This window comes from Hippopotamus amphibius, chromosome 1, assembly GCF_030028045.1.
Source record: "Hippopotamus amphibius kiboko isolate mHipAmp2 chromosome 1, mHipAmp2.hap2, whole genome shotgun sequence".
NCBI lineage: Eukaryota > Metazoa > Chordata > Mammalia > Artiodactyla > Hippopotamidae > Hippopotamus > Hippopotamus amphibius.
The window spans coordinates 54,386,550-54,398,652 of NC_080186.1; the positions used below are offsets into that span (position 1 = coordinate 54,386,550).

General features: G+C 39.6%; 1 protein-coding gene across 10 annotated transcripts in view; it reads left to right on the forward strand.

Moving 5' to 3' along the window:
* The window catches only part of TGFBR3 (transforming growth factor beta receptor 3), a 195,181-nt gene that overhangs the window by 16,990 nt on the left and 166,088 nt on the right, over window positions 1-12,103 (forward strand). For all 10 annotated transcript variants that reach the window (XM_057713136.1, XM_057713128.1, XM_057713153.1 and 7 more), the window contains one exon: window positions 8,424-8,603. In XM_057713136.1, the coding sequence (XP_057569119.1) occupies window positions 8,516-8,603 (88 nt within the window). In that variant the 5' untranslated portion in view covers window positions 8,424-8,515. The remainder of the gene's footprint in view (window positions 1-8,423; window positions 8,604-12,103) is intronic.

Consider the following 12,103-nt stretch of genomic DNA (forward strand, 5'->3'; position numbering starts at 1 on the left):
ATGCTGTTATAATTTCATTTGATTCTTGTAACGACCCTGTGATGTAGGTAATGTTAGTTTATTTTTTTACAGATGAAGAAACGGGCTCCATTCTGATCTAAACCACCTTTCTCATTTAACCTGCTGTAAGAGCCTTAATCATCCAAGCACTCTAGGCTCTCTTCGGTCTCTTCTCCACACGGTACCCAGGGAAATCGTTATTTATTTTTAATTAAAAACTTTTTTTCAGTTTTACTGAGGTATAATTAAAACATAACATCACATAAAATACACCATAGTGATTTGATGTGTGTATGTATTGCAAAATGATCACCACAGTAAGTTTAGTTAACATCCATCACCTCACATAGTTAACAATTTTTTTTTCACTTGTGTTAACTTTTTTTTTTTTGGCAGCATCACGTGGCATTCGGGATGTTAGATCCCCAACCCAGGCGCCCTGCAGTGGAAGTGCAGAGTCCTAACCGCTGGACCGCCAGGGAATTCCCTACTTGTGTTAATGTTTAAGATTTATTCTCTTAGCCACTTTAAAATTTACAATACGGTATTTTTAACTATAGTCATCATGTTGTACATTACATCCCCAGAACTTATTTATCTTATAACTGGAAGTTTGTACCTTTTGACCACCTTCACCTGTTTCTCTCACCCTTCACCCCCACCCCTGGCAGCACCAATTTGTTCTCTGTTTCTGAGTTCGGTTTTTTAGATTCTACATATAAGTGAGCTCCTACAGTATTTGACTCTGTCTGACTTATTTCACTTAGCATAATGCCTACAAGGTCCATCTGTGTTGTTGCAAATGGCAGGATTTCCTTCTTTTTTATGGCTGAGTAATAATTCCATTGTGTATTTACCACATTTGCTTTATCCATTCATTTGTCAGTGGACACTTAGGTTTTTCCATGTCTTGGCTATGGTAAATAATGCTTCAGTGAACATGGGGTTGCAGATATCTCTTTAGCACAGTGATTTAAATTCCTTTAGATATATACCCAGAAGTGGAATTGCTGGATCGTATGGTAGTTCTATTTTTAATTTTTTGAGGAAACTCCATACTGTTTTCCATTGTGCCTGTACCAGGGAAACTTTAAAAACCTAATCGGATCATTCCATTTTCCTGCTTAAACTCTTTCTTGAACCTTTTCCTCTCCTTTCCCTTTGACTTTGCAGCCATGTTCCCTTCAGCATCAGTGGCTTGTAATGGCTCCTCTATCTATAATGTCATCTCTCAGCAGAGCTTTTATTTATGTATTTATTTTTTGATTTTTTGCTGCATTCGGTCTTTGTTGTTGAGCGTGGGCTTTCTCTAGTTGTGGCGAGCAGGGGGCTACTCTTGCGGTGCTCGGGCTTCTCATTGTGGTGGATTTTCTTGTTGCGGAGCACAGGCTCAAGGTGCACAGGCTTCAGTAGTTGCAGTATGCGGGCTCAGTAGTTGTGCCATGCGGGCCCTAGAGTATCTGGGCTTCAGTAGTTGCAGCATGTGGGCTCAGTAGTTGCAGCACATGGGCATTAGTTGCTCTGTGGCATGTGGGATCTTCCTGCACCAGAGATCAAACCCATGTCCCCTGCAATGGCAGGTGGATGCTGCGCTGCTAGGGAAGTCCCATACCAGAGCTTTTAAATCTCTACTTATCCTTTGGGTTGTGGATACTTTTTCTTTAGAGCCCTTATCATTGCATGTAATTACATATTTGTGATTATTGTTGATTTATCCCACCACGCTTTAAGTTCATGAGGGCAAAAGAACATGTCTGTTTTCGTGGCCATTATATTCCCATTGCCTGGCACAGCGTAAGCAATAAGTAAAGATTTACTGAAGGGAGAAATGAATCTCAGGAAATTAAATATCTTGCCTAATGTAGTAAATGGTGTTATTTTTACTAGAATGTAAATACCATGAGGGCAGGATTTTTGACTCCTTTTTTTCACTGCTATATCCTTAGTATCTTCGACAGTGCCTGGCTCCTATAGTAAATATTTATTGAATATTGATTTTACTTGGATGCAGTTCCAAAGATTTCTTATCCAAATCCAGGACTTTTCCTCTCCTTGCGCCAGATCATCTGAAAATGGGGATTTGGAATTAGCTAGTTTCTCTGTGTAGTAGAGAAATCTGAGAGTTGCTGTTGTGACTGACTAAGGTGGCTTTGCTCTCTCTGTGTACAGGTCTTAAAGGGCATCCAAATGTCATCAGACAAACAACAGTATCTGTTCTATATCCTGTACACCCCTTTTTATAGGCTGCCAAGCTAGATATTGAAGTCATCCATCCTGCCTCTTTTCTAAATTCCCTGAATAACATGTTGAATATCCACCAGAACAATTCTCCTACCAGCTTAAATTTAACCACTTGCAGACTTTACAGTATACCTTTCTCCAAAAAATTCACTTAAATGGCAGACTAGAAACATTTTAATGATCTGCTAGAAAACCTTTTCATGTTGAGGGTACCAAAAATCAAGTGTAATTTACTGTTTGAGTTTAGGGAATGGTCATTTTTTATTCCACTCAATATACCTCTGTCTTTAAGATCATCACATTTGTTAAATATTTTCCTTATTGGGGGCTGAACAGTCTTAGTGTTAAGATATGACGATGCAAAGATTTGTGCTTCTTCTTTAAAGAACTTGAGTCATACAGCATCAAGGATTGTTTATTTATTGTAGCTGCTACCCACAGTCCTGAAGTCAAGTCACAGTTTGTGATGAGTAATGATTTGTGCAGAGTACATATGTCAACATGGAAGTACCAATGCCTGATGGCAGCCAGGGCAGGCTTTTTCCTCTCTTGGAAAAAACATTCTGTTTCCAGAGATGGAGTATTCAGGGAGAGAAAATGGTTCTTGTTTGTGGCAACAGACCTGGAACTGCAAGGCAGAACGCTGGTTGTGGAACGACCTGATTTCTAGTCTTGATTCTGCCTTATTATTTTGGGCAAGTGCTGGGCTTGGAGATTGGGCTCCTCTTCATCCGTGAATTCTGTTGACCTCTTCTATCTTTAAAAGCTGTTCGTGTTATCTTTAGCATGCTAATTCTTGAGAAATTGATTGGCTGGAAGCTAATTGTCAGTTCTGGTTTTGAATACTCTCATGTTCATAGCCACTGTGTTAGCCAACCAAGGGGAAGTTAGTGATTTTTCTTGCTGGCTTTTAGCCTATTGCCAGACATCATTTCACCATATTTTTCCTCTAAGATAGAGCAAGATTTAGTCTTTAAAAAACATCCTCATCAACCCAGGGAATACTGTTCCCAACCAATTCCTTTCAAACATTAGTTTAACCTGTGATGGGTTTCGGGACTCTTTTGGGCGGGGGTTTTCAGCTTATCCTGGTCTTTCCCTGTGAATTCTGTTGGGATCACTACAGAATCTGGAGCAGCACACTCAGTTTAATGGCCTCAGAAATAGACGCAGGAGAAATTAGAAGAATTAGTATCATATTCTTTTTTTTTTATAAATTTATTTATTTATTGGTTGTGTTGAGTCTTTTTTGCTGTGCGCGGGCTTCCTTTTTTTAGTTGCGGTGAGTGGGGGCTACTCTTCATTGTGATGCGTGGGCTCCTCATTGCTGTGGCTTCTCTTGTTGCAGAGCATGGACTCTAGGTGCATGGGCTTCAGTAGTTGCAGCACGTGGGCTCAATAGTTGTGGCTCATGGGCTCTAAAGCGCAGGCTCAATAGTTGTGGCGCATGGGCTTAGTTGTTCCACGGCATGTGGGACCTTCCTGGAGCAGGGATCGAACCCGTGTCCCCTGCATTGGCAGGCAGATTCTTAACCACTGCGCCACCTAGGAAGCCCCTCATATTCTTTTTTAAAAAAATCCATTAAAGTCTCACTCAGAATTATATTCTGTTCATTTGTGGATACTATAAGTTCTGGTACCCTTTGAGTGGAATACATTACTTTGAAATGCGGGCAAAATGACTATTACACAGTAGACCCCAAATTGTTCTTTCAGGATTTCAGAGTACCCTATTTATATTCTAAAGGAAGCATTTAGTTCTTAAAGTCCAAAGAGATACAGTGAGGTTAGAAAGGCAGAGTGGAAAAAAAAAAAAAAGAAAACCAGAGTGGGGAGTCCCTGATCTTTGCAGATTGAGTGTGATTTAACCTCAAAGCAGGAGAAGAGTTTGTATTTCCCTAGTTTTATTCCAGATCTGCGACTTTTCTGAAGCCTTTGATCGTCCTGCGTTCTTCTAGTTGGGGAACTGATTCCTAAGTCGTGTGTTAAGGCGCTGATGTGTGCAAGTCTTGGCCCAAACTGGAGTTACACTGAATGAAACGACACGCTTCCCTTTTTATTCTCCCCCGCCTTAGGATCCTGTCACCACATTGGGAAGATTAGACAAAAACTCTCTGCAGTTTATTTTCTTTTTGAACAAGTTACATTATGGAGGGACTTTTAAGCTAAAAGAAGAAAAGCTCCCTCTTTGTTTGAAGCAGCAGTGTGTAAGTTTCAACTTGTCTTGGACTTCCTCGGAGATGTTTTAAGATCCGGTGTAAACTTGCAGTGGTTTGCCTTTGGGCATCAAACTGTTTAGCTTGGCTCTATCATATCTGTAATTGCTGCGTTTTAATAATTACCCAATATTCTTGTCAACAATTTGCCGTCTATATTTTTCATAGAACCATTTGCCTTTCTTTTCCGCAGGTTCATTCGGACCTGGCTTAAGCCCCCGATTAATTGTGCATAGCCCCACAGACCCTCTGAAGCTGCGGGCAGGGGTGACACAAGCTCGTTAAATACTCCCACAAGCCTCGTGCTGGTCATATAGTTTGTGTGCACCATAAAAATTCTCTGGGAAGTCATCTTCTGAAATCTCCGTACAGGGTTTTGCTTTGTAAAAGTTGCCCTTAGCATTTGTTGAAATAGTGTATTCTTTTAGAGTTTCCCTGAGCCATCCATTCAGGAAATCTGATTTTTTGGAGGGAGGAAAATAGGGACAAATTCTCTTTGCTGTCATTGATTTTTAAGTTAACAGAGAGGAGACTTCCAGTACATCTGAGGTGATGTGGAATTATGGTGACAGAAATGTTGGACTTCAAGAGATGATTGAAGTCAATGTTATGGCATTCAAAATTGTGTCTACAGTTTAGTCAATTTTTGAGATAAGACCGTTGTGCTACCAGTGAACTGTGCCTCAATTTGACTGTCAATTTTATTCTCTTAGTGATTCCACTCTTTAGCTTATCTCCTTTTTCTGTCCATTTGTAATGTTTATTTTGAAGCAAACAAAAGATTAAACTAGTTTTCCAGTAGCTAAAAATTATGTAAACAGTCGCACCCTAATTTCTCCACTTTCTTGGTATAAATATACCTCAAAGGGAATGGACAAGTATGATAATAAGAGCTAACATTTACTCATTGCTTATTATGTGCTAGGCACTGTTGTAAGCAGTATATATATATTAACTCATTTAATCTTCACAACAGTGAAGTATCTATAGGATACTTTCATGTATGAAGAGTATTCTGGTCAGCATCACCAGTTAGGTAGGTGGCAGAGTGAATTCACACCTAGACAGACCTTTAACTACCATCATAATCTATATTTTACTTATACTAGGCTTTTATTTAATTTATTTATTTATTATTTTTTAAAGAATTGTATTTATTTATTTATTTATTATTTTTTGGCGTGTTGGGCCTTTGTTGCTGTGCATGGGCTTTCCCTAGTTGTGGCGAGCTGGGGCTATTCTTCGTTGCAGTGCGCAGGCTTCTCATTGTGCTGGCTTCTCTTGTTGTGGAGCATGGGGTCTATGCACGTGGGCTTCAGTAGTTGTAGCACACAGGCTCAGTAGTTGTGTCGCACAGGCTCAGTTGATCTGCGACTTGTGGGATCTTCCCGGACCAGGGCTCGAACCCGTGTCCCCTGCATTGGCGGGTGGATTCTTAACCTCTGTGCCATCAGGGACGTCCCATACTAGGCTTTTAAAATCACTGTCATACCAAGATTGAACCGCAGTGTCTCTTGCATACATAATATTTTAGTTTTAAAGCATACCTAAAAATTATTTTTGAAATTATAACTTTATTGTTATTATTTCTGGGGACGTAATACTTGTAAAACCCAAATGGGGGTTCAGTGAAAAGGTTCCTGCCCCTTCCCCTTGCTGTTTCCCAATCACCCTGTTTCTCTCCCTCTCAGGGGCCATTAGTGTTACTACTACAGGGAGTCATTTTAAATATCTTTCTCTTAACACTCTATACAGTGAACTAAGATCATTTAATTAGAAACTCATTTTGCCATTGTTTCATATTTTTGTGCTGTATCTACAAGTGCCCAAACTGGCTTTGTTTCTAAAGGTAGCAAACTGGCTCTGCGGATGCAGTTTTCTGGGTGAGGGTAACACGGCTGCAATCTCTAGCTGTTTGGGGTAGTTCTTAGAAACTCTGTGATATCGCCTTCCCAGGGCTTAGATCAGGCAGGGTCTTTATATGTTTATCCAGTTGCTGGATAACTTTTATTCCTAATAACAGAAATCATGTCCTTACACAACGCCTGGAACATAGAAGGTGCTCAATAAACTTTTGTTGAATTGCAACTTCTATGTGTTGTGCCAGGCTCAACGAGATAAGGCTGGAAAATATACTTTGGAGTGTCTTAATGAGGTGATCTTTAGGGCCATAGGAGGATATTCCAGTTCAGAAAACCTTCACAAAACTCATCATTCAAGGCTCTGGGTAGGAAAAGTTTAGAAAAGACCTTCTGGATCCTCTAGTCAGGTAACCAGATAGTCTCAGATGGGGTTGAGAGACAGGGAGAGACAACATTTTGGCCTGTTAAAATGTTGGCAAACAGTTGAAATAAGAATCTTGCCTTTTAATGGTTCTTTATTTTTTCAGATTGACTCTAAATGTGTTTTAATCTGATCCCTATGATAACTCTGTCACTATAACATTAGATTGAGTTCTTTTCTTAAAAAATTTTATTGAAGTATAGTTGATTTACAATGTTGTGTTTATTTCTGCTACACAGCAAGGTGATTCAGTGATACACATGTATATTTTTTCACATTCTTTTCCATTTTACAGGATATTGAATATAGTTCCCTGTGCTATTGTTTATCCATCCTATATACAATAGTTTGCGTCGTAGATTGAGTTCTAATCAGTTATTTTATTTATTTTTTTTGCTGGCACTAGGAAGTTCATGTATCAGATGTCATTGATTACTTTAGTGCTCCAACATAATTGATAATGTTATAGGTGTACCTTGATTTTCTTCTATATTCTTGAAAATTTTATATAAAACCAAAGATTTGAAATGTCAAAACGAGCATATATTTGCAAAAGTATTTGCTATAACAATCTTTATTAGGTAATTACCCCCTCCCCCAAGTTTGCTTAAGTGTTGTGTAGGCTTTTTTTTTTTTTTTTAATTTTATTTTTTTGGGCTGCATTGGGTCTTCATTGCTGCGCATGGGCTTTCTCTAGTTGCGGTGAGTGGGGGTTACTCTTCGTTGCAGTGTGCGAGCTTCTCATTGCAGTGGCTTCTGTTGTTGTGGATCATGGGCTCCAGGTGCGTGGGCTTCAGTAGTTGTGGCATGTGGGCTCACTAGTTGTGGTGCATGGGCTTAGTTGCGCCTCGGTGTGTGGGATCTTCCCGAACCAGGGATAGAACCTGTGTCCCCTGCATTGGCAGGTGGATTCTTCTTCTCCTTCTTATTTTTTTTAACATACAATAAACTGCATATATTTAGAGTGTACAATTTGGTATCCCAATCTCCCAGTTCATTCCCCCCCAACCCTCCCCACTTTCCCCACTTGGTGTCCATATATTTGTTCTCTGCATCTGTGTCTCTATTTCTGCCTTGCAAACCGGTTGATTTGTACCATTTTTCCAGATTCCGCATATAGGTGTTAATATACGATATTTGTTTTTCTCTTTCTGACTCACTTCACTCTGTATGAGAGTCTCTAGGTCCATCCACATCTCTACAAATGTCCCAGTTTTATTCCTTTTTACAGCTGACTAATATTCCATTGTGTATATGTACCACATCTTTTTTATCCATTCATCTGTTGATGGACATTTAGGTTGCTTCCATGTCCTGCCTATTGTAAATAGTGCTGCATTGAACATTGGAGTGCATGTGTCTTTTTGAATTATGGTGTTCTCTGGGTATGTGCCCAGCAGTGGGATTGCTGGTTCATATGGTAGTTCTGTTTTTAGTTTTGCAAGAAACCTCCATACTGTTCTCCGTAGTGGCTGTATCAATTTACATTCCCACCAACAGTGCAAGAGCGTTCCCTTTTGGCAGGTGGATTCTTAACCACTGTGCCACTAGGGAAGTCCCCTAGGCATCTTTAAAGATAAATTTATCTTACACTTTTTAGAAATTCTTCAATTCACTTTAATGTGTATTTATGAAAAGAAATTCCTGCATTAAGTTTTCTTCTTAAAATGTTTACTTTTACAGGCAATTTGAAAATTGGAAAGAAGGATATTAAGGCCACTTCTGATTTGGAAAGATTATCTATAATCTGAAGAACTACAGGGTGAAGTGACTGAATGGGACACGCTTTTGGAGAAATAAAAATGACTACTCAGTGTGTGATTGCTATGTTTGCCCTGATGAGCTCCTGTTTAGCAACTGCAGGTAAGTTGCATAATGTAAATTGTATGTTCATTATGTTCTTGGGATATATTTTTCTTCAGTGTCTTCAGTTTAGAAAAATTTAGGACATGCGATGTTTATACGAAACTTGACTATGTTCTTCAAGGAAATAAAATATATGACTGCTCTACAGATACATAGTATGTTTGCCTGTGTTATATTTTACTAGACAAATGCTAGACGTTCTAATGTCAGTGACACAGATAACCAACCTTTAGTGTTGAGGTGGCTAGAGAACAAATATGCTATTTAATGTCACTTAATTTTGTTATGTGCATGGATTACATTTACTTTCTTGTCCTAAATAAGAATTTCAAGAAAGGCTTTTTGTTCTTTATTACAAAATATATAGATCTTTTACATAGGGGTGACACTCCTGGCACAGGCTACTGAGGAAATATTTAATTTTGCCTATTTCAGGTATTTTAATATATAATTTAAAAAAAGTACAGAGGGAATTCCCTGGCGGCCCAGTGGTTAGGACTCTGTGCCTTCATTGCCGAGGGCCTGGGTTGGGGAACTGGGGTCCCACAAACCACATGGTGTGGCCAAAAACAAAACAAAACAAAACAAAACAAGAAAATTTAAAAAGTCCAGAAATATACTGTGCTTCCTACAGGCCATCAGACTGTGAGGTTGGAGATGAGAAGAAGCAAATGATTTGGTTGAAACGTTGTTGCTTAAATAAGAGTATCAGATCCCACATATCTGCATCTTAGTGTTTGGCAGTCAGGGTTACTCAACAAATTTGGAAACTAATTTGCACTATTTTGTTATAATTTGCTTTGTGTCTCTTCTCTATAATGAGCTGCATAGAACTGATTTGTTGGGCCCGTTCCGAAAACTGGCTGGCCTTGAGAAGAAACACATTGACTTAAAAAATGATTAGCCTTTTGGTTTTGGCTGTTGAATTGCACACACAGATGACATGAGAGTGATGGTAATAACCATGTATTGAGTGTGCACTACGGCCAGGTACTGTGCTAAACAATTATAGATGCTAACAATGAGCAAGGATATTCTTCATTCATGAGCACACTTAGTCGCAACTCTGCTCTTCACCTCTGTTACTGAAGAAGCCGGACCACCATTAAAGCTCCAGTTGACTCAGACCAGGAGTCATATGTAGGCACAGACTGAGTGGAAGGCAGTTTGCAAAAACTGGTTTATGAGATTGGAAAGCAGAATGTCCCCCTTGTTGCAAATGTGTTGAGAGAAAGTTGCTAGGTTTTTTTTTTTTTTTTCCAGTGCTGGTGTGTAAATTTGAACTGCCCATTCTCTGTGTCAGCAGTTTCATTTTGTCTCATGATTGAAAAGTTATTTGCCTTTTAGCATGTGTATTAAAACTGATCTTAATTAAAATCTCATTGAAAAGTAGTAGAAAAAAGAGAAATGGCTTGATGGAAAATGTGCTGTTTTGATGACAAGATGTATAAAATTACACCTGGTGGGTTTGAGGCAGAATTTTCTGCTTTCATTGATGAAAAACATAACTTAAGAAGGTACTTCATGGGAACGTGGTGAGTTTGGTGGTTCTGTGTAGCCTTGATGTATTTGATAGTGAATCAGTTTTGCTTAAGACCTTCCTTCCTCTTTCAAGCCACTGGTAAAATATTTTTTTGAGTTGTGTACACACTCAAAGCTTTGCTGAAGTATACAGTAAAATTGAAGGTATAATAGAATTACAGATTTTATAACAAACTGAGGCAACTGATCCATAGTACAGAGGTAGAACATGTCTTTTTGAACAGCCTAATGGGCCAAATGAATGAAGAAGAAAGGTGAAATGTTTTGTATATACTGACATCCAATAGCTTTCTGTATAGGTTCAGCATACTTGGCAAAATACTTTTTTGGGGCACTCTGGATGAGTTGAACTCCAAGAAGATAGTAGAAGATAGTATAATAATGAATATTTATAATAATTAATTACTGTGTATCGGGCCCTGTTCAAAGTGCTTTAAATGTATTATCTCATTCCATCCTCATAACTCCCCTAAGAAGTGTAGGTTCTTTGTTTATCCTCAGTTTATAGATGAGGAAACTGAAGTATAGACAGGTTAAGTAACTTCCTTAAGGTCATACAACTACTAAATGGCAGATTTAACCATAAATCTTCTGAGTCTAGGTCTACAGATTGAGCCTTTAATCTCTACACTATGGGGGAGTCTTGATTAGAAAGGTGTTTTAAAAAAATGATAATGGGTTTGCTGTGTGTCATCTGTGCCCTCTTGAAGTATCAAGTAAATCACTTATTCACTGAGTCCCTGCCAAGTGCAAAGCACAGTACTAGTCACTTAGGGATATACAAAGAAATGTAAGATTCATTCTTCTTTTAAGTTGCTTACATTTTAGTTCAGCATATAAAATATAACCATATAACAAAATAATCAATGCATGGTGAGTAAAAGCCAGAAGACCTCAGAGAGGTCAGAAGGGTGGGTTAGAGCAGCTGTGGAGGTCTTTGTGGAAGCCTAGGTCTTCTTGAGTTCTGTTTTGAAGACCAGGCAGAATCTAGAAAGGGAAAGACATGGAGGTGAGCTGAGGGGAGAACAGCGCTTAGCACAGAACATGGTACTTAGGTGCTTGATGTTGTCTTAATGAGTGGATGATCCAGAGAACTGGTTGGGAATGTAGAGGAGGTCTGTTTGGGAGGAAGGATGGAGGTAGATTGTAGAGGACCTTAAATGTCAGGACAAGGCTGTGAATTTCATTCGGAGGTTTGGATTCTCTCTTCTTCCATCCTCCTGTGGCCAAAAGCATGCACGGTTTAATCTTAGAATTCAAAGTGCGGCCTCGGAAAGTGAGGCTGAGAATATGGCCTCCTTGGCTACGAAGGCAACAGTGCCTGGCACATAAGCTGACATGCAGCTAGGGCTTGCTTTCTGCTAAGTTATTTTGTCTTTATAAGAAAACCCTGTGAGGTGGTATTAGTATTATTACCATCACCCACATTTTACTCACAAGGAAATTGAGACTCAATAAGTAATAAGTGGCAGAGTGGGGACTTGAACCCAGGCAGTTTGGCTCTAGAATCCAGCCCATCCATCACTCCACTGGAGCCTCTATACAGGAGACCCTCAGTCAACACCGGGTGAGTAGCCACTAGTGAGACATCCTGGAACCAGATTAAACCCCTTTGGCCTCAGAAGAGATGTATGCAAGTCATCAGAGTGGAAGGACCCTCAAGTAATGGGCCTTCTTTATTTGCATTCTTATTTCACTGACACGGCTGTGAAGCTCTATTCTAGAGTTCTTGGCAGCAGAAGGAGTGAAGGCCTCCTTTAGATATGCAGCCAGGGAGGAGAAGAGCACAGCACAGCACATAAAATGAGCCTCAGTTAGAAGAGTAGGTGCTTGCGTGTGGGCCTTCAGTGAAAGCCTTCCTTCTTTCCTTGTGGCTGAGGGTGAAGGAGGCAGGAGGCAGCAAGCTACATCCCAGGGTTAGTGGTTGCTTTGACAAACCTCATGCTTTTCCTTCC